The following is a 23,141-nucleotide window of genomic DNA, read 5'->3' as shown; positions in this document are numbered from 1 at the left end:
CTTGATTATGACATTGGATATCAAATCAGACCCAAATCTTCAACAAGTCTTCAGATAGTTGCCGATATAGTGATCTCTGAAATTCATTAACATATTTTATTAACATTGTCTAAAATTATGTTCTAGAAAAGGATCAAGAGCATTGTTTACAGTTAAAACTCTCCAGTTGAATGAACAACACAAGCAAAATTCCAAATATAACCTAGTAAACCTTTCAATTAAAACATTTCTAACCACACTGTTATCATGTTCATCTTTTTATGGACAGCGTGCAAAACATAACTCCAGCGGTGTCTGTGGAGAAACCCGAGGTGGGACAGGTGGCGCTTGACTCTGCTCTGCAGGAGCAGGAGAGGATCATCACCATGTCCTACGCTCTGGCCTCAGAGGCTTCGCTGAAGAGCAAACTTGTGGCAGGTTGGTCACTTGTATGAATCTGGATTATTATCTGGCCCCTGGAACCTGTGAGTAGGTGTCGGTCGTAAATCTTTGCACTGTAAAGAATTACAACACACAAACATTTACAGAAATAATTAGCGTGGATTTCAGACCGATAAAGAGCAGCAATGCTGACAGTTTGAGCAAAATTTCTCCTGGCACCAAACTGGGAGAGGGGTGGAAGGAATCAGGGAAGGAAAGCAGCCTTTCAAGAAAGCTGGATTGATGAGAGGGGCGTAAGGTGCAGAGTCAAGCAATAAGGCTGTTCATTTCTTAATAAGTGAATATTATTTCTTATTACGAGTGCAGATAGTCTCTAATTGCAATCTGTGTAGGATCTTTTAGACAGGGGAGGAATCGCTTGATGAGGCCATTTTGTGTGCTGATCAATGGGCCCAGTCAAACTCTGCTCTCCATCTGCATGTCACTGCTGCCGCTTTGAACGCAGCTCTGAACCTGCATAAAAGACGCTACACTCACATCTCATCTCTTTCATACTCTTCAGCAGACAGGCGAGTTAATTTTCACTCTCGCTGCAGCAGATTGTCAGTCTGTCTGCCTCGCCGGCAACACGCGCGCGCACGCACACAGACACAAAAACGCACGCATATATCTGTCACACGCGGTAACACTCAAGCTGTCAGCGTGTGTGGAAGCTTAATATGCACAGTGAAGCAAAGTCAACAATTATAACATTATTTCCAGCATACAGAAATGCCAGAGAATATAACCGGTGGCATCTTGTCAGCGCAGACTGAATCAATGACTTTCTCTGCCTTTGGTGTTAAAGTGAGGTCTGTTGGTGCACTTTCAAACTCATGAATTTAAAGAAGAGACTTTTTCACAGCAGCACGCATGGCAGATTTCAGTTCCTCTGCCATAAAGCGGCAATATTCATCACTGCAATTATATACAGGAGATATGACAAAGGTGTTTTGGATTGCTCAAGCTGTTAATACATAAATAGCCCAAAAAAAAAAAATCAATTTCCTCTATATGTTAACTTGTCAGGAGTGTTAAGCTAGCACTCTTTGCATTGATTTATTGCTATATAACTGATGCTGCAGACAATTGCTATGAAATAAGTCTCGTTCTCGCAAGATTTAATCTGAGAGAAACTAAATGAAATCTTTTGTTTTCATTGTACGTGACAGGCTGAAGTTATGAAATCTGTTTCTAAATGGTGTCGTATTAAATAAAATGGTTTAAGCAGTAAAGGCATGCATGCTCAGCAGAGCGTTAAATAAAGTAGAAGTATAATAGCAGTAAGTAGAAATAACATGCACATAGGTCAACATAGAGGTTGACCTGAGATCAGTGACATGAGAATGAGGTGAAAGCAATGAGCAGAGTTCAGTGCAGCGGAGAGACGATCTGAACTGATTTGCTGAGGGAAATTGACAAATTAAATGAATACATGGGAACTGAAACAAGACACGAAAAAACAGCTAAATTAAAGACTAAATATAGACACTAAAGTAAGAGTCTAAAACTTCATACAAAAATGTAACACATTTAAGAGGAAAGAGTTTTAAAACGAGAGATAACCAAGTACTGAACGACCTGTTACAAATAAAAAGTAGTCGTCAAAATGTTCTAAAAATTAAGTCAATTTGACCAACGAATCCCGAAGAGCTATTTATCAATTTGCTACTTTTAAAAAAAGATTTTATGAGACAAAGCTGATTGATTTTCATGAAAGGAAACTCAAACACATTTTCTAAACGTACACAGGAGTCAACAGTCATAATCCTAAAATCCAGACATTCCTGTTTTAATTAAAACATTGCACTTGTCCTATAATATACTTTTTCTACAATTTATAATTTGTGGTTGTGTGTTTTAAGCTATTGATAAATTGACATAATTAATTGTTGGGCAATGTGAGTATATTAACTATGAATAATACAAATGGATCCATAAAGATTGTTTTTTATACTAGTGACCTTCTAATCTAATTATAACTCATTTATTACCAGTCATAACACTGAAATAATTATTTATCTCTCAGTTGTAAAATGAAAACATAGCAACAACTTAGTGAAAATAATATCTTTCATTTTTACAAGCTATTATCAAACTGCGGTAAACTGGCAACTTGTAGAGGCAGCAGCCGCCCTCGCAACCCTGTAATGTTAAACCTGTTCAGATAATGGATGGAATTAATCAAGCACAGTTCATATTCATGTACCAAAGTGCTTAGAATCACATGGTTACATCTATTTTGCTATTTACATGTTATATTTCTTGACAACACTGTAAAACGTTTTACAACATTTAACGTGGCCTTTGTTCTGTAAAAGTCCTTTCAAAATCATCCAAGTTGTTAGGAGGGAAATGTAAAAAATGACAAAGCTACATTAAGGTTTTTGCATAAGGGTGCACATCCTAGTCTGATACTTCATTGAAGCAGCCTTTGATTCAGTCCACCAGTGTCCCAAAAACAGTATTTACCCAGTGTGCCTTGCAAAAGTTACTGAAATATTTCTGACTGATTGAATTGAATAATGCAAACTGGCTTTATTGCATGACATTGTAGGTTTATTTTTACCCTGCTCCCGACTGATCCCTTTGTACAGTGAGATCATTTTGATATCTTCAACCTCCAGAACTATGACTCCAGATATGTGATGTAAACGAGCAAAGGTTAAGAAAATCCTGCTAGGACATCTGAAGTTTTTCTCAAAATAAAAGACGAGAATGCTGAGATCAAATAAAAATATGCTTCAACGAAATACTACGTTAAGGATTTGCACAGTTATTCAACCAGGACATTTAAGTGTTTTTTATTTTATTTTCATATTTGTTTGTCATATATATATATATATATATATATATATATATATATATATATATATGCTTTCAGGTTATTGATTATACAGAACATAAAAGGCATTACATGTGAAAAATATTGTGGAATTACATATGTTGATCTTTTTTATTATATAAAAAATGCAATTTTAACAATGTTGTGTACACTTTTATATCCGCTCCAGGCGACATTTATATAAAGTATCCTTATATTTGACAAAGACGAAAAACTCTGACAGCTGTTTCCTTTCAGAACACATTTTGTGCTTTTAAGTGCAATGCATCCCTCAGGTTATTGACTAACTCAGATGACTAACCACTAGTCTTGTTTTCTCTCTCTTCTCCTTTTGTCCTCCTTGTAGTTCCACCACAGGTTAACTTGCCCACCCCTCCTCCCCCGCCCCTTCCTCCTCCGCTGCCTCCTCCTCCTCCGCCTCCTCCTCTTCCTACTGTATCCGTGGCGCCTCCCTCTCCTCTAAACAACGGGATTCACTACACTTTTGTCTAACGTGAAAAAACAAAACAAAAACAAAGTAAGACCCTAATTGCATGTTTAAAGACGCTCTAACATTCTGGAGGAATCACTACTTGTCTGAGACTGAAAAGCTTCATGCTTGCTGCTGTGTTGTGATTGGAGGAAGCACGTCTTGTTGGGATTGGGGAAGCCCTGCGTCTGCTCCCATTATAATCAAAACAAACATCTGCAGGCAGTCTGCCCATCCCACTGTGATAATTGTGTGTAAATTGTTCTTTTCTTTCTTTTTGTACTGCTGCCAAAATATTTATGGGTGGTTGATGGGAGAAAAGGTCTCAGAAGAACATGCCTGCTTGTAGCATTGTGTGTAATTAACAAAAGGAGACACCTTTTGATTTAGCACTTTGACAGTTCAGTCTTCAGCACAGCTGCATTCCTCAGCACCAATTAGCTCCCCATCTGTAGCACGGCATCGATAAGTCAGAAAAAAAAATCTAACACTGTTGTTACTGTAAATGCACAAAGACAGCTTGTCTTATCACTTACAAAGTAAAAAAAAGTTTTAAAAAATCTTTCAGACATAAAACAAGTATTGCAAATTATTTTTTCTTCCTTTTAATAATTTTCTAAAAGGATTAGTAATATTTTCTTAACAAAGAAATGTCAAATTACATATGTGATTCTTTGAAATTTGTATACAATTATTGATAAATTGATTAATGCCTATTAAGTCAATGCAATACAGTTTTCATCTGGTTGAAGACATTATACCATTCAATACTGAGGATCAGATGACGGACTTTATAGTGAAGCCCAAAATGATTTCTACTCCTGGTAGATTTAACCATGAAGTTTACTTTTTGGATGAAAATGAGATGGCCATCTCTCAAAAAAAAAAAAGAATATCTTAGTTTCTGTTTGTGACAGTTGTGATGCACTGATTCTTTTTCTAACTTTTTGTTTAAAGTAGTTTAATTCTCTTGAACTCTTTTTTTTTCAGATTCGAATATTTTATTTCAAATGTGTTGTTTTTCTAACTTTAAAAGAAATTGTTTTATTCTTTTTCAACCCACTGCCTTAAAGTTTTTTTTTTGTTTGTTTTGTTTTTTTTTTACGTTTGTTGGGATTGTAAGTGTTGCATTAAAATTTCACAGTTGTGTGTCCATTTCCTAAAATCCAAACCCTGTGTATGAAATCTTCAGCACCTTCCATGTTTATTAACACCTCAAACCTGTATATATACATATATATATATATATATATATATATATATATATATATATATATATATATATATATATATATATATATATATATATATATATATACGTATATATATTTGCTACAGCATAATGTTCTTCTGGAAAATTTTTAAAAACTTGGGGGTTTTAGTATATTCATGAAATTCAGTACACTTAGTAGCACATAATTTCTGTAAAATAAAGCTTTGCTGTTTTATTTGTATTTTCATCAATAATAACACACAATTGCCTTGCTCCTTTCCATGTAAGTAGGCAGTCTTTAAAATGGGAAAGACAAGAGAACATGCCGTTCAAGAAAGACAGGAAATGGCTACCGGAAAATAACTACATGTCTAAACCTTCCTGTGTCTAGTCTGAGGAATAATGAAAAGTTTTAAAAATTGTGATAGTGGAGAAACAGGGCAGTCTTACCACCACACAGTCTTGCCACCACACAGATTTCTCTTAATGAGTGAGATAATGGAGTTTTAATAAAAGACTGGAAGTTATTTTCAATTGTTTAGCACATCTTTTTCAGAGATGCCAACACATGGAGGTTGTACAGATTTATTCAAGGATAAAACACAAAATTCCTGTAGAGGGCATCCGTCTCAATTGTATTTACCTTTAAAAACTATCAGAGGTGATTCTTTCTTACACTTTACAGAATGAATATTAAAGATTTTTCTTTGTGTCAGCTTATCAGATGAAGTCCTGATAATAATTTGCCGAGCTAAAACCCCATTGAAAAGTTCTAAAACCTTTGAGTCACAAGTATTTTATTGTGTTTAATAAGTATGTTGAATCCTGAAAATCGTTTCTCGTATTTACTAACTTGCTTTTTCTTGTTACTTCTCAGCTCAAGCGATATCTGGAGACTGAGGTGCTGCTTCACAAACAGATGACTGACTTCTCCAAGAAGAGAGGACATCCTTTTATTTTGGACACCTTAAAATGCAGCAATGGAAAAAACCCCAATGGTAAAGTTTTAACCTGAGGCTTACTCAGGACTCACTCTTCTAGTGTGTTTCTTGCTGCTGAAAGCATTTTCTGGAGACAGGCTGAAGCTACGAGAGCTGATATGCTTATTAACTATCAAAGTGTATAAGATATGTTAAACTCATAAATAATAAAAAGTATTTTCTACAATTTATTGCACTTTTTCAGTTGTACATTGTTTCATCCTCTTACAACAATATTTCTCTCTCTCTCTTTCTCTCTCTCTCTCTCCCTCTGGTCATTGAATCCAACCCTTTTTTGACCAGCTGGAGAATGTTTAACAGAGAACCTGTCAAAATGCATAATAAAAATAGTATTTTTCTGTCATTAATATTCTTACACCAAGCTATATGAGATCTTCTGTGTATGTACAGTACATGTAGCACTGCCAGGCTTCCTTAGGCATATTTTTGTTTATGTCAGGATGAAAACCTTTAACATATTTTTTTGTGGGAAGGTTGAATGACTGAGATTTATAAAGATGTGAATATTAAAGATCTTAACACAGCATCTGATTCATTATATTTATTTCGTTTTTGACTATTATCCACATTTATTTGAATGAGACATTTATAGTGAATGGAAATATCTTACAAGCTTATGTGAGTATTGGCAAAAAGAAAAAGAAACTTTGATTATCTTGTCAATCGCAATATAAGACACAGAACATTTTTCATGCAAGGCAGCAGTTCTATGAACTGTACCAGCGTGCGGCTCACAATTCACATCTGGTGGTGACCAGAGAGTGGATTTTGTTTTTTTGGGGTGTGTCAAGTTGTTTCCTTAAATGTGGAACAAACTTGTCCTGACTCTTGGACGTGTAGCAATGGAGCTAAATATTAGGAAGAAAAAAAACCTCATAATCTTAATGTTCTTTAATACTTATGGTATTTATGTGTATATGATGCCCCTAAATATGTCTGAAAACATGTTATAATAAATTCAAATGCTGTATATATGAGATGTTTGAAATATACAGTGATTTGATGCCTTGAAATTGGCCTCTGTCTCTTTAAGAAGCTCCTGCTCTTTCCAACACTCTGTTTTCCGTATGTTATCACAACGATGTGTCTCCATTATACCATTTACAGCCTTTCTTAGGGGTGTTGGCCTGAGATGTAGTTCATATGATGAGCTCACCGCACTCAGAGTTTCATTGTTTGCTAATTACTGCTGCCACTAGTCTGATGGAGCTCAGTAAGAAAAGCAAGGGGGAGAGATCCAAGCGTTTAGGCACCCCCAAGTGGCTGCCAGAGGAGATTTAAGGATTTCTCAAACAAGCATGAAAGAATAAAAAAAGTTCATTTTTCATAATGCCACTCCCTGTAAGCCACCAAATGAGAATAACAAGAAAACTTCCTAGTAGTTCCTGATATACTTGATATTTCCTGTAAATATTAAGTTTTATAAGCACTTTATTCCGATAGACATTTTACAACAGTAGTAGAAGAAGAAAGGTGTTTAAAAATTGTTACAATATGACTGACCGAAGGATCCGTTACAGTTTTACAAGGAGCTACAATTTCCAAATGAACAGGACAGTTGGACTTCCAAGAGGTTTCTCTCCAAACACAACCTGTAAATCCTTTATTTGCTCTTTTAATTTCACAATATTTGCAGACATGTTTAAAACTACAATTTGAAACAATGGAACTCTGAAAAACAAGGTTGGGCAATGATCCAGGTTTGTCTTACGCATGATGAGCAGGATGGTTTTATGGAAGATAAAATATCATTGTAATTGAAATGCTGTAAAGAATGGCTTCCTTGGCTGTCCTTGTCTTCAAAAACAACTTATTTTAATGCTTTTTACACAACCACCTTTTGCTATGGAAGCCAAAGATTGCGGAAAATGCTGCATATAAGGAAGTAGGGGTAAGTGTAAAAATGAATAAAAATCATCAACACATAATCTTAGATAATCTGTAATTCCAAGGGGGATTTTTGTCAGGATGTGATGCCTGAAAAGACTATCTCTATAACCGTTTCCCAGCATTCATTTTCTCATACCCCAAACCTATAAGTTCAACTTGAATCTTAACTTTCCACCTAAAGAAGTGATTTTCTCCTCATTATGTTTCATTAATGCTGTTTATCAGCTATATTTTTATTCAAATCATGTACAAAGAGTAAGTACAAACTGCGCACTCTTCACAACTCAGCTCCAAGATTCTCTTTGAACTTTCACATTGATTGCCTTGACCCATTAAACTTCATTCTATTATTTGAAAAAAGGAGAACCAAACTATGGCATGCTCAAAGGAGGTGAACTTTCAATACAAAAAAGAGAGAGGGGCTTCTTGAAATGTTTCTTAAGTTCAAAGCGTTCTCCATCTCAAAAGGCATTTTTAATTCCGTGTATTTTCAACTGAGAAGGTAGATGCTAATAACTCTGGATTCTTGAAGCACAGATTTCATATCTTTAAATCATGAACTATCTCTCCACATTGCAATTGTAAAAGAAAGCTCTGAGAAATATTGAACTTTCAGGTTCAAAAGGAAAATAATATGGAATGTGTTCTTAAATAGAAGGAGTACACGTGCCGCTGTTGCAGAATATTGCAGCTTTCAGCACAAATATTTATCACTTTGCACTCCTTATGAATCCCCCCCGCCCCGCATTTACGGATCGGATGTGATGCACTTCTTTTAACCGATGTAATGCCCTCACCCTGCTCTGCTCAGAAAGCCTTTTGTGTTCCCTCCCAAGTGATGTCTTTATCCTTAATTGGAGAGTAATTATTCTTGCTACTTCACATCGGGGTGAGGCTTTGAAAACACCTGAGAGAAAGGATGCACCTCCCTCAGCAGCTGCATCTTCTCTGCTCCCATCTCTCCTCCAGGATTGGGGGGCCCCCACAGAGCCTGCTAGCCCTGGTTCCTAGAAGACCAATCATATCTTCTGTACTGCTTATTTTGCAATAAGTTGGGATGTTTTTCCCTCCTTCTGCAAAAAAAAAACAAAAAGAAGAAAAAAAATTGCCCAAGACCCTCCTCTGAGAATTGTGGCATTTCCATGTATTGACGTTTGGCTGGTGGTTCATATACATTTGTTATTCTATGCTCTGGACTTCAAAGAGAATAAAAGAGGGCCTATTATGCTAATTGGTTCCTGTTCTGTTAAACGCAATCAAGGCCTCCCGCATTAATCCTTTACTAAATACTTACTGGCTTCTCTTTTCAGAGGAGGAGAGACCGCTGCTCAGCATCCTGACAGGGATGTTTGTTTGAGAGGAGTTTGAGCACATGTAAATAAAATATGATGAGTAGCAGTAAATAAAATGTCTCATTTAAAATCCTGAACTGAAAGAGCCTTGTATCATTGTTTGGAGTTTGCTTAAATTGATATTGACTTATTTGAGTTTTTTTGTTTTTTTATTTTGTTCCCTTTTATGTTGTTTGACTGAGAGTAGGGAGCGTCTTGACACCACACCGAGGAGTCTGACCTTGTTCTCAGGTCTGTGTTGTTCGCTACGCAGCACAAAGAATTTGTAACATATTCATAGTTTTCCCATGGTGGCAGGAGGGAGAGGAGAAATCAGACAGTGATTCCCAGTGATACCTATTTCCCCTCACATAAATAACATTGTTAATACAGCTGGGCGCCTTCTCTGCGCACACTGTTGGGATCTGAGACGGTGGACCAATTGTGCAAAATACAAAACCAAGAGAGGCGATGCAATAGGTGCTTTGATTTCAAAAGGGTATTTTATGCTGTTTTATCATTTTTTTTAAGTTTCACACGCGGTACATTTTTTAATATGTAAGAAATGGAATGGGTTAAATTATTTAAGCGTGAGGAACCACTGAATATTCTTCCGATCGTGTGTGCATGCTATAAAAAGAATAGAGGGGAGGCTGAATAGAAGTCAGGCTGCCCTAGCTGCAAGCAGAAATTAGAATATCTGCTTTCAAAGCCTCTTTTTTTGCTTTTAAAAGTTATGCGTCTTACAACTTATTTGTGTTTTATATTGTTAATTGGTTATTATGAATAAAACGAGTCTGAGAATACAATTTGTCTTGCATAAATGATTAAGTGCAAGTGGAGACGTTGCTCTATTTTTTAAACAATGAATGAACAATCTTGTGTTCCTTAAGTGGGAAGCTTTTACAATACCTACAGTGAATTGGGCTCTTTGTACATAAAAGCAATTGCTTTGCAAATGAACCAAATGCCCCTGGGCCCTTCTGTTTAATCTAGCAGCTCCCCATACACATATACTCGCACTAAGCCACAGTGAGGAAATCTACAAGAGCCTGTGACTTAAGCACAAAAAGGAAGTGAATCGTATCTTGTATTTTAAAATCTAGAGTATAGTGACATATGTCTTTTTAAAAAAAATTTTGTAACAGCAAAAATAGCAAGACTCCTGCGAGTATAAGGTGCTACAATTTGCAAATGTGTTCAACTGGAACCAAATGTTTTAACTTTGTAGCTGCACAGGGAAATTTCACATGTGCTTGTTGGCACTTTTATACTTGAAGAAAAGAAGAGTTTTTTTTTTTTTTCTCAAAATGTATTCCGCTATATTACTGATCAAGATTCACCGGTTCACATTTTTGCATGAATTCGCATTTATATTATCACTGGCACAAGCTATGGGAAGTTGTCCTTGATAACTATATAATTAGAATTGGCATGTTGCGCTCCTTATTTCAACACGATGTATCAGTGGTTCGCTGTTAACTTGAAAGGAAATATTAGATCCTGACTAAACTTTGATGAAATCCAGAGTTACGAGGAAGAGATTTGGGTCAGCTAATGAGAACAGAGCATCCCACCACACTCCAAGTCCAATTGGGAGGGAGATGATTTGCATGAATGCAAATGCTGTTGGAGGCAATTGCACGCGCCGGCTTCCAGGAGGTCATGTTGACTTTCTAGATTTTGTTCTTATACGACTACATCTTGACAGAGAGCAAAGTGGTCTCCCCCCTCCATAAAGGCCAGAGTCTTTTTAGTTGTTAAAGAAAAATCATTAAATTGTTTGTTATTGAAGATCTTCTTGGATTATGGAAAACAGTTTTTTATTTTAGGCCACAACACACAAAAATAGAGTTGTGCTCTCGATGTGTAGAGCAGAACTGTAAGGTCCAGAGGTAATTGTCATTGGCTGTTTTTATACAAAACAGCCAATGAGCGAAATGAGCATATCGGAAGGGGATTTAAAGTCATAATGGAGTGCAGCACTACAAAGCCATGTGTTATTTCTCATGACACTGTGATGTCAGGAAGTGTTTTCATAATTTATATGATCTAATTTTAACTATGCCTGTTTCAAATAGAGACCTGACCAGTTCCAATGTTCAGAAAAGGGCTCACGAGTGAAACATATGTTCATAATTATTTTTGTCTACGGAGCTTCAGCAGAATGTATTATTAATGATTAATTATCATATATGTAGTGCTTATAAATACCTATCTTTCAGGGGTCAAAGGGTGGTTTTTTTTTCTCATTAGAAGTGAACACTGACGTGAACGGGGTGGATTGCAAAGATGACTTTAAAATCTTTTTGAAAACACTCATCTCTGTATCCTGTGAGCATGAAGCATGAATCGGCAGCCCACCTTTCTTTAAAAAAAAAGAAAAAAAAAACCTGTTCCATCTGCACAGTAATCAAAGTGCAGCCCCCCCCACCCCCCTGCTCAGCCCCCACCCGTCCACACTCACTGACTGAATGGTGTTCTCTAATTAACCATGCAGAACAGGGGGAAGAACACATGTTAATTTAATGTAACAAAAATGTTGATTTTCATGCACTCTCCTTTTCAAATATTTATGGGCTAGACTTGAAGCTGAAGATGCATCAAAGACTCACAGGGTATGCAAATGTGTCTGCCTTACCCCCCAACAAGTTGGACTGTCTTTTTTTTTTTTTTGCTCCTCATGCAGCCCTGCACTACCATCCGAGCTGCAAAGAGGAAGCCATGCAGCCCCTTACTTAAAAATAGTAGGCCTGTATTTGTTTTTTGTTTGTTTGTTTTTTGTTTTTAGAATACAAAAAACATAGGCATTTCCTGGCCTATGCTCAGCTGCTCAACACAATCCATGACTGGACTTCATCGTGTGCTGAGCACCTATAAGCAGGTGCCAGTGGGTTTTTCGAAGATAAAAGCTAAATTTTAGTTTGCAACACTGTATTGAGAGTAAATTATATTTAAAAAAAATTGAAGCCACGTTTCTAAAGAGACACAAAAAATATGTAATTTTCTGCACAACCACGATTAAAACAGAATAAACTTTACCTTCAAAAATCACAAGGCCCAAAGTGCGCTGACTGATTCTCGTTTCCAAACATCTGATTTTGAAGGATGAATCGCACCTGCAGGTGTTTTTTCTCTCCGAGTCCAAAAGGTGGCGCATGAGGCACGTTCAACCAGCGCTGTGGTCCGGGAAATGAAAGAAACGCCCGCTGCTTTAGGAAACTGCATTAGAAGAAAAAAGAGAGACCACATATGAACCACCATGTGTGGATATGGGGGAAGGAAAAAAAAAAAACACTGTCAAAATTTGTACAGAACCATAGTTATATATATTTATATATTTTTATTTTTCTCGTCAGACTCTCTCTTATCTGCTCCAGTAATTACTGAAGTGTAGAAAAAGTTCATAAAGGTACGTCTATTTCTTTTCTATAGAAAAAAAAAACAAAAAACTTCCTCACATTTCACCTTTCAGATAAAATAAATGAGGGCTTCCGGAGAAGAAGGGTTTGTGGAGCAGCAGCTCTGTGATGCCGCAGCTCCTGGGTGGTGGGTTTGCTTTACCTTTTGCCTCACCTGAGAAGAGAGAGAGCAGAAAGTCAGACGCACAGGAGTCTGATGTGATCTGATGCGATGTTGTGGTCGAGTTGTGCATCTTTCTCTCTCTCTCTCTCTCTCCTTCTCACTCTCTCCGGCTCTTTTCTAGCTCTCTGTCACTCTCTCCCTCCCTCTGTCGCCCTTTTCTTCGCTTCTCCTCCCTCTTTCAGCTCCATGACACTCGGCTGGTAACAGAGTTTCCTCCCGCTGTCCATCTTCCTTCTCTGTAAGTAAACTTTTATTTGTTTTCCATTGCTGGACTTTGAGGTTAATTTTTAAATGCTTATGACAAAATGCTGCTGCTAATGATTTAGAAAGGCTACAACTCTTCCATCAGTACCATTTAAGTTTTTTTTCCCCCTTATATATCTGCGGTTCTGTTGAAATTGCTTCACTTTGACATAAGCGGGCCTCCTCCTCCGTCTTGCATCCAAGCCGATAATCTAAAACATATGCTCATTCAAGACAGATAAATGGCGCTTTGTTATAGCAACCTGTGAACTTACGATTTAATATCTCACGTTTAAAAATATTAGAGTGGGTCCATGATAAAATTTAGAACAGACAGATTTCATTTAAAACCAATTAAAAGGTCGACATCTCAGTGAATAAGTGTAATTTAACTTTTTGATTATTTTAATTTGTGCAAAAGAAAACACACACACAAAAATTGACCACAGTGCAGATTTTTGTTTTCAACTGTTACTTTCTAAAATTTTGCAGTGGGTGAAATATTTAATTTAAACATTCTGAAATGTAACCTTACACACCAATAGATTTTAATTTGTAATGGCAATAATAGAACCGCCTTGAAAGATTGTAGGACAGATAGAGGGATGATTTGTGGAAACAGTTTAAAAAAAAAAAAATCACGACCAAATGAAGTCCAATCACCAAGAAATTAGATGTAATTCACTTATCCACACAACAAACGCTTTTTTTTGTTGCTGTTTTTATTTTTTGCTTAGAGCAGTCGAAGAGAATCAAAAGTCATTTTTGAAGATCCAGGTCTTGCAAATTAGCGCCTTATTCATTTATTTATTTTTTCTTCCTCGCAAAAGTGTGACGTCTGATGTCCGAACTCTCGTTTCGCTCAAGCGTTCAGCTGCCCTCCTGCACTACCTGTGTGTGTTTACATCGGCAAGTGAACAGGAATGTTTTCACGCAAATGACAAACGACTCAGCACTTTATGAATCCTCTGGTAGCATAAATAAAAACAACAGAAGAAGTGCAGCATCTCCTAAAACAAACAAAGTTGCAGCGTCTCGTATGCTTGATGCATATTTGACTTGAAAAAAAAACTCAACATACTAAAGTCGGGACAGAAACAATCATCTTCACTTTTATATCATCTCTCTCTCTCTCTCTCTCTCTCTCTCTCTCTCTCTCTCTCTCGCATCTCTTGTCTGGGAGAAGGAGGTGGGGTGGGGGGAGGAGGAGGAGGAGGGGGAGAGAGTCCTGCCTCTTTGCCTTCCTCAGATCAATGCCCTGGCCACTCACTGTCTGATGTTGCACGACGGGAAATGCTTTGAATACTTGCGACATGGCTGCGCGCATTGATTGCCAAGATTGACAGCATCTTCAGCTCCTGTAGTCTTCTCTTGTCTAAAGTGAGTGCGCGAGGGGAGGGAGATAAAGAGCAGATAGGCGAACAACAAATGGTTCTTGTAGTTTTTGGGGTTTTTTTGTTTTCTTTGGACAAGTGAACTTCACAGACTCTCTCGGATCCCCCCACCCCCCAGCTCCCCACACCACCACCACCACCAGCAGCAGCAGCAGCAGCAGCAGCACTTTTCCTGCATGTGGCCCCGTGTGCGCAGAGTCAAGTTTTCGCTCAACAGATAGCAGCTCAGTGATCCTTTGTAAACTGTAGCCGAGTGTAGCGTTCACAGCCCAAGAAGGACGCGGACTTTTCTCGTCCACGGCTCTCATCGTCAAGGTAAAACCACCAGCTTGCTGTGTTGTCCCGATGCTTATTGTGATTAATTTTCTGTTTCAGCGAGAGCTGTCAGTGAAAGCGTCCCGCGCGCCCTGTCTGCGCTGCGCTGCGTGAGTGCGTGCGTGCTTTAAAACAATGCGGGAAGAGTTCCTCACGCGCTGAGCTGGCACGGGACGGAAAGTTTTTTTTTTGTTTTTTTGTTTTGTTTTTTTTTTGCGGCGGAGAGGAGTGGGAGTCAAAACTTTGCTTGTTGCGGCTGTCCTGATGCGTCGCTTCTTTTTCCTCCCAAAACCCCTAAAACAAACCGATAAGACGAGAGACGACAGAAGCGGCTTGTGTTCATACTCGGAGTGACTCTTATTAACAACAATCGGTAAATAAAACGCGTTTCCAGTTTTCATTCACAGTTAAAAAAAAAAAACAACAACTCATTGAATACGTAAGATGCATTATAAACACTTGAAATCGTCTTTTGTTTATTTTGTTCCCCCTCCCGTGTGCTTGAGCGGCGAGACGCAGCGCTGCGGACTCTCCAAACACAAGAGTTTTATTTTCATAATGCTCACCAACTGCGCCGAATAAGTGTTGATTTCTAACTACCTTCAGGGCTAATGAAGATTCGGCGTCTCCGTTTATATGTCCCGTAACTTTATTCCGCCTGGTGGCAGTTTCACTTCTGTCCACACAGCGGTACCTTTCATTGACAGTGACGTGCGCCCTTGTAGGTTTCCTGTCTCCGTGTGATGGCTGTGTGTCCACTCTCATTGCACTTTTTTTTCTTCTTCTTTTTAATTTGCAAGTGACAGTCCGGAGCTTTTTGTCTCACTTTGATCATGACAGTGTCTTTGTCGTTTGAAAACAACTAACTTTAATTATTTGGGTTTTTTGGGGTTTTGTTTTAGGACAGATGCGCAAAGTTCCTTCAAGCCGCGCAGCTTGGGAATTTTTGCTCCTCTCAAACTTTTCCGGGGGTCGGGGGAATTGACCCCTTAAGAATGCATAAGCCGTAAATTAAATTCAACAATCGCAAGGGCTGTCCGTTCAAAACAGATGTAGGCTGTAGTAGACAAGAGAAGACGTTTTTAAAAAATGTTATCTGAACTTAACTTTATTTGAGCGCTCCGGACTTTGGAAGTTGATTTAGTGCTCTCTGTTTTCCTGCAAATTATTATTTTTTTATTGCCTAAAGGGAATAAATAATTACAAATCAACACTGATCAGCACAAAGCTAATATTGTGATGTTAACTGAGTAAACACAGTTTTAACATTAAACACACTCTCTGTTAATATTTTGTTTAATAGCAAATACATTTATACGTTAGGCATAATTTTATAGAGGTTTTCATTTGTGAAGGATTATCTACATTTTCTTATGTTAAGTTGAAGGCACTTTACAGACAATTCTTCATCGGGTGTAAAAATTGTGAGTTTTAACAAAATCACAATAAAAAAGAACGGTCTAAGCGTATTGTTAACTTTCGGACAACTTAATTAACTTTCCTCTCATTTACAAGTCATTAATCGAGTTTTATGACTCCTATGGTTTAATAACTCTGTAACCATCTCATGCTTTTTTTCTTCCCTCCTCTCTCCACAAACATGAACCCAGCTTACCAAAAAGTCTGCTAAAGTGTTTTCTGTTTTTTTTTTTTTTTTTTACTTTACCCCTCTTGGCATTTTGTTCCGAGCCCTCTGTGCGGCCCGTTCACGCAGGTCTCCTCATAAGGTAAGACGGTTCTGGAGACCAAACGCGAACCTAAATGGTACATTTATAATTAGACTGCCCATTCAGCACATTGTCTTTATTGCTATACACGGACACTCGGCTCTGTCTGTGTCAGTTTGTCTCTGACGGCTGCTGCAGCTCAGCGTGTCGCTCACTGAAAGAGTAAAAAAAGAAAAAAAAAAAAGGCGGCATCCACAGCCTCAACTCTGTGATGCCAGACGCAGCTTCGGTTTTTATTATATTCCTCTCATATTTCCCGATTAGAGATGAGCGTCTTAACTCATCACCCTGTTCATTTAAAGCCCTCGTTGCAGCTGGTGTGCTCCTCAATACATTTTATTAACGGAGGAAATTTGAAATGTATATTTTGGAATTAATTTTTGCAGTCCGTGACATTTCATTCTAATTAAGTATTTTACTTAAGTTAAATTTTAGTTATCTGACAACTAAAACCACTTCTTTACCTTTTTTTTCTGGCGTGATCTAGCTCTCAGGGTGACTTTAGATTTTTATTTGCAACACTTAGAATTTTCTTCCTCAGACGCAGCGTATAAGATGCAGAGACGCAGACGCTGCTTGTGCCAGGGAGAGCAGGGATTTTAGGACTTTAATTTTGGCAGAATGTCGAATCCCTCACACCCCTTGTCTCATGTCCCTAACACATCCTGTACTGTTAAAGTTCAAGTCCAATCCACTGTAACATTGCAGCTGGGCTAGTTTGCTTGACATTATTATATTAATAACATCACTATCTCTTAAATTAAAATGTTTGTTACTGAACTGAAAAGATACGACGCGGTTAAGTTAATCTGAAAAGTCACTTCTAAACCATCTATCTAGCTGTCATCTTGTAAATATGTTTGTTTAAACCTTTCTGAGCAGGAGGGATGAAGGGAAAGTCAGTAGAAAGTGAAATGACTAGGTTTATGTTATGTTACAATTGAATAAATGTTTTCATATTGCTCATTTTCACAAAATTTATTTGGGGTTTAATTGTGAAATGTGTTCCGTTTTGAAGAGCAAATGTTTGCTTAGGAATCTGCTGTTTGATGAAGCTCATGGGACAAACTCTCCAGAGGTCATTTGAAAGCATTATTTTTATTTCAGATTGAATACATCTATAATAATAGAAATAAAATCAGGTATTTTTTTTGTTCATGCACGAGCCATGCCATGATGCAAATGAAAGTGTGTATGCAGGTTTCTTTTAATGGCACTGCTCTGCAGCTACAAGAGCTTCACAGTCTGGTTGCATATTTATTCCTCACCTAATCTGATATTTAGAACAGTCAAGAAAAGAGATTTTATTTCTTACTTGAGTGAATCAATGCAGTGACGCAATTAAAGCAATAACAATGTTTTACAAATTTGATTATTTATACAAATTCAGCATTTGTACCGGGTTTCGTCAATCTTAAATGTGTGTGTGTGAATATGTCTATGAGCGGTAGAGACCCTTTTTGCCTAAGTGTGTTCCCGTGAGTGAGTTATACTTTCCCTCTCCTGCACTTCACAAGCATGTCTTCACTCTTCTGCTGAAAAATCGTAAAAAAAAACCCAACAATAAATAACATTCTGCGTCACTCGAACAATTATAACTGTACAACTGAGACTGTTCGCAGTGCTTTATCTTGATATGGCAAGTGCTGGGATGTGCTATGGGATGTGATCAGGAAGAGTGAAGCATTGTTGAGGAAGGGGAGCGATTTGGGTGGTGCGCGGGTACCAGTTACTTCTTCTGTGACTTGATGATAAACAAGATGAGACGGAGGTAAACAACAGCAGGCTCCATAAAGGTAGAGGGGGAGTACAGCAGAAGGCTGGAGGACCGCAGGAGATAATAAAGGTGGCAGCACATGTTGTGACATCTGTCTTTCTAAGTGTTATCTAATTTGTCGTAGAATATCTCAACAATGATCAAAACTAATGGGGAGATGCCATGGCGTATCCGTGTGTGTGTGGAGTGGAGTGTGTGGGAAGGCGGTTAATTTTTTTTAATTGAATATAAACTTTCAGATTAGTTGGTATTATTTTATGAGTTAAATTCAATAAATAAACAAAAGCTCCTCCTGTTTGACTTTTTTTTTCCGCATGGAAAAAAAAGATGAAACAGAGGTTCAGCTGTGGTGCAAAGGACACATAGAGGGTCATTATGTCCATGCAAAGAGTGCAACAGATAGACAGCAAAACATCAGCTGCTTCCAAAAAAAAGCATCATGGGTTTTTTTCCAGGCTGAATTCCTTTTCTCTTGAATGCAGGTTTGTCTAATGTTAAATCATCTTCTGAGTTACAGATTACGTTTTTAATAGAAAAACATTGCCCGCAGTCTGTGTTTGTGCAAGTGTGTGTGTGCGTGTGTGTGTGTGTGTAGGCACTTACTGAACATCAACACGGTCAGTTCGGGGGGGATTTTCCTTGCTTGATTAGATTTTCATGTCCCTCTGGTTGCTGTAAGTGAACAGTATTGCTGACATTAAAGGATTACAGATGAAAAAAAAATCTAAATATGTGTATCATCACAGGAACTGCATAATTGCACAAGTAACCTAAGTGGCCCATTTTGATCTGTATCATTCACTCTCCCACTGAATGTTTTTCTCAAAATAATTGGACATTTTCTTTCAGTCCATAGCATAGTTGCGCATAATTAAGTTTGACTTCAAAATGCAACAGACTCAGCTATGGTAAGTAGCCCCATGTCTTTTTTAATAAATTTTTTTTGAATATCACACATTAATATGTTGAATTAATTGGAAGGGCGTTGGTGGCCGCACGTCTCTGACACGGGTCCAGGGCTGTAATCAGGTAGAGAAATTAGCGGGGCTCATTGTTTTTTATGAATCAAATGAAGATTTGTACAGTGGCTGTATGAAGATGGTTGCCTGAATTTCCATTTCAAAGAGGCACACAGTGCAGCCGGGCAGTAATTAAAATGTGGTGGATTTTGGAGTCCCTGCACACACACTTACGCACAGAGCACATACACATACACACACACACACAAACATTAGTACACACTCTCCCCTTCTCCGTCTCTCTTTCCTTCTTTCCCCCTCTCTCTCTCTGCTTCTCTGTTTCTCTCTCTCTCTCTCACACACACACACACCCACACACCCACACACACACAGACACCCCAGCAATCAAGGCTTATAAACCAAGGCTGAGACCTGTCAGCTTGTGTGAAAAGAGTGCAGGTGGTTGAAACTGAATTTTGGGCAAACACTCATGTTCCTCTTGTGGATATTTAGGAACACAAGTCAACGGAAGGTTATCAAAAAAAAAAGAAGAAAAAGATTTTGATAAAGGAAAAGAAAAGAAAGCAATTTTAAAAATTGTCTCTTCATTCTCATATTTTTAGGGAACATCACGATTGCTGAAGTTTGAGAGTCGTGCATAAATTATTTTTGTCTCTGTCTTGCAAGCTGCAGTCACGGTGCATTTTTAAATTTTAGTCACAGAAAGTATGCAAAATATGTATTTGTCAGTGGATGCATAATCGTTTCATACATGGATGGATATGTTATGTGTGTGGTTTCTAGTGACCTTGCTGGAGAATGTGATGACTTAAAAAATTTGGAGGCAGAAAGCTGGGATCTTCTGCCCCAAGTGTTTTCAGCCTTAGCAGAATTGTGAAAACCTCTAAAGATCTGAGAGCGCGTCTTGTGAGCGGACAAGGGAGAAGAGATTAGTGTAATGTGGGTTCTTGCTCTGCTCCCTCACAAAAGCTTCACAACAAGCCTCTTCCTTGCGATCCTCAGCATTGTGTTTGTATTAGACCATCCCGTGGGTGAGCCAAACCCCTGGAGAAAGCAGCTATAACTTGATCCAGCAAGGGCATAAGGAAAAAAAAGATATAAGAGGAAGATGTAGGAGGAACACACTGAACATTTAAGTTTCCTGTTTTACAAGTTACCCTTTTGCAGCCAATAGTTTTGGAAAAGAGCAATAATTTTGTTCACAAGCAACACTACTCTCCATGGTCTGTCAAAGCTAAACAATTAGGCATTATCCAGCTGGTGGAAGCAAGCAGTCGGCTTGGCATCTGTTGGCTTCATCTGACACAAGATGTAAAATATGTTTCATGGTTGTGACTGAGGAAGCCAACATGACTTCATTACTGCGTGGTCCAGCTCTACGGATGTAGTGAGCTTTTTTGCTGGCACATCATTGTTTTTCAATCTGATTTGCAACTCAGTTTCTGAGTGGATATTAGCTTGTTTGGAGAGTGAACTGGTGCATGCAAAAACCCCTCGAGAAGCATATTTTGAAAGTCTTTTTTTTTTCTTTTAAAGACAGGCCTCACCAGTGCCTCACTCTGCCAGTGCTTCTAACTTTTAATCTCTTTAGAGTGTGTGTGTGTGGGGGTGAGGGGGTGTGCGTCGACGCTCTTGGATGGAAACAAATGCTGATCACCCACTTGCATCATGGAGCAGCTACTGTGACATCTAAACCAGGCGAGAAAGTTATGGAAAAAATGGATGTATTGGGCCGGGAGTCAAATTCTCAACAGTTTTTCCTGTGGAAAACGTTAATGTACAGTGCCAAAAATAAATCAAAGTGACAAAGAGGGAGGGTGCGGGAATAGATGGTAATGTTCTTGTGGCTGAAATTTTGATGAAGTTAACCATAGCATCTCTTCAAGCCCGGGCCTTTTGTTTCCTTTCTGAATCATCTCTTTATGGGCTAAAACTTGGATGTGCTGCAAAGGATTTGCTCTTAATGTACATCACGAGAAAATGGCTTCTGCAACAAGCAAGCACAAGCTTTCTTATCCTGCTCTTTGTCTGTCTTTGTAATCCTTTCACACGCACACCAAGTAAATGGACAAGGGTGTTAGTGAAAAGATGATCTAAGAGTAGACTCTCTAATACTTAAGACTCTACACAGATAATGATGTGCATGAACATGGTGTAGCAGATCCTTCTGATTTTGAGAAAATAGATCAAACTAATTTTCTTTAGCTTAAAAATTTTTTTTTATCCAAGTTTTCCCAAAAACAAACATATTTCATTCCTGCAAGATTGTGGAGTTTAATTGTTTTACTAAAATGACATTTTATAAGCTTGTTTTTTATATGAAATAATTTTTTTAATATTGATAATTTAATGTAGAAGTAACTTTTGAGTCCTTTGGAAACATCTCAAAGGGTGTGAAATTACACTTGAGGGACCGCTGCCTCGCGCAGCTACACATTCATAAGCAAAATCAGCCATAGCGATCCAAGCAACACAACACTTTCGCAGTAAAACCAAAGAAAGTAGCATTTGTGATAAACTACATCTTGAATGGACCAAAAAAAACAGAAATCTGCTGAAATGACAGAGAGCTTGCGGTTTGGCTGAATAGCAAATTTCCCATGAGGCTCTTTGACAATCTGTAGGGACAGCCTCTCTGGCACACGCCACCCACCCACATACAATATACACACACACAAAACTGAGCTATGTTTCTGCCAGGCATTATGGGTATAGAAACATCTGGGAGGAGGCTCGCCAGCAGCGGGATGATTGACAGGTTGGTGAGAACAGATGAGGGTGTCGGAGGTAGTTTAGTCTTTATTTTTTCTTTTTACAATCAAACAGGATGAATGAAAGATGGTGTGCTATATCTATAGAAGTACGATGAGAGAAATTCAGGGAGCAAAAATTGACAGATTTGGAAAAATGATGCATTGTCATCAAAAGTTTTCCTACAATGTTTTACAATCACATTCTACTCAACAACTTTCTAGCCAAAGCTTGTTTGTCTGCTCATTTGTCAGAAAAAAGTCTTCAGCTTTGACTTGATAAAAAGCACTATATCTCTTGTAAGTGTTTCTGAACTTCAAAAACCACAACCTTTCATTACAACTACCTGGATGAAAAGAACAAAGAACAAAACTAGGGTCCCCAAAACCAGTTTTTAACCCTTAATAATCCTGGGGCTGTCAATCAAAACAAAAATCAGAAGAATTACATTACTTTATTGAGATATGCTTACTTAAAATTTAGAATAGAATAGAATAGAAAGCTTTTATCGTCATTCCACTCAAACAGTACAACAAAATTGCTACAATTACAACAGCAAAAAGTTTTATCCTTCCAAGAATTTTTACATGCAACTTACTAGTAAATTTATTCGTCAAAGTACCTTTATGCTAACAATCAACTGAAAATGTAGTGTCCATAATTTAAAAGTGATGTAATTGTCCATATCTTTGTACCTAAACATGTGATCCAAGCATCATTTAGATTCAGCTGGCATTATCTGCAACATGAGCAATCTCGAAACTGAAATACAAAACCTTGGACAAATCAAACTACAATGTGAACAAAGTACATTCAGATTTGAACTCAAAACTGTTGATTTCCAATATGTTTGCAAAAAGTTTGTGCACAACCAAACTTCCAGCTAATGTCGTTTTTGTTGCTGACTGACTTAATGAGCATTTTTTTAAAAACATTTCTTGTGATTGTCATGTGTGCTTATACATTAATGAGTGATGTGCTTAAATTAATTTCACCCTAATAATTTGGCTATGAACAAATTTCTCACATTGCAATCTGAAATAGAGGAGGTAGAGTGGAAACTCAAGTCCATAATTAACTGTCTTTAACTTTGATTATTTAGATAAATGCATGTAAGAGCAAGATTTTAAAAAAAAATTAGTCACAGAAATTTCCCATCTTTTTTTCAGCGGCTTTGCTTTGGCTTGGGATTTTGCCTCA

The 23,141-nt window shown here is 37.8% G+C and overlaps 2 protein-coding genes and 1 long non-coding RNA gene across 18 annotated transcripts in view; 2 read left to right on the top strand and 1 right to left on the bottom strand.

Annotated features, from left to right (window-relative positions):
- The window catches only part of LOC102216416 (pleckstrin homology domain-containing family A member 7), an 80,684-nt gene extending 74,212 nt beyond the window's left edge, over positions 1 to 6,472 (top strand). For 12 of the 13 annotated variants that reach the window (XM_023332185.1, XM_023332184.1, XM_023332174.1 and 9 more), the window contains 3 exons: positions 269 to 417; positions 3,612 to 3,782; positions 5,825 to 6,472. In XM_023332185.1, the coding sequence (XP_023187953.1) occupies positions 269 to 417; positions 3,612 to 3,757 (295 nt within the window). In that variant the 3' untranslated portion in view covers positions 3,758 to 3,782; positions 5,825 to 6,472. The remainder of the gene's footprint in view (positions 1 to 268; positions 418 to 3,611; positions 3,783 to 5,824) is intronic. The other variant, XM_023332177.1, reaches the window with a different exon arrangement.
- LOC111608370 lies at positions 413 to 12,675 on the bottom strand. Its single transcript, XR_002752629.1, has 3 exons — positions 12,638 to 12,675; positions 12,212 to 12,391; positions 413 to 494 (listed from the first exon to the last, which is right to left on the bottom strand). It is a non-coding gene; the product is annotated as an uncharacterized LOC111608370 (long non-coding RNA).
- A 224-nt stretch (positions 12,676 to 12,899) lies between these two features.
- sox6 (SRY-box 6) overlaps positions 12,900 to 23,141 on the top strand; it is a 138,854-nt gene continuing 128,612 nt past the window's right edge. For 3 of the 4 annotated variants that reach the window (XM_023332190.1, XM_023332189.1, XM_023332186.1), the window contains exon 1: positions 14,288 to 14,706. The gene's annotated coding sequence lies outside the window, so the exon portion shown is untranslated. Of the gene's footprint in view, positions 12,993 to 14,287; positions 14,707 to 23,141 lie in introns of those variants that run through there. The other variant, XM_023332188.1, reaches the window with a different exon arrangement.

The sequence above is a fragment of the Xiphophorus maculatus genome, chromosome 4 (assembly GCF_002775205.1).
Source record: "Xiphophorus maculatus strain JP 163 A chromosome 4, X_maculatus-5.0-male, whole genome shotgun sequence".
Taxonomy (NCBI): domain Eukaryota; kingdom Metazoa; phylum Chordata; class Actinopteri; order Cyprinodontiformes; family Poeciliidae; genus Xiphophorus; species Xiphophorus maculatus.
The sequence above is the reverse complement of the archived record's forward strand: the minus strand, read 5'-3'. Positions and strand labels throughout refer to the sequence as shown.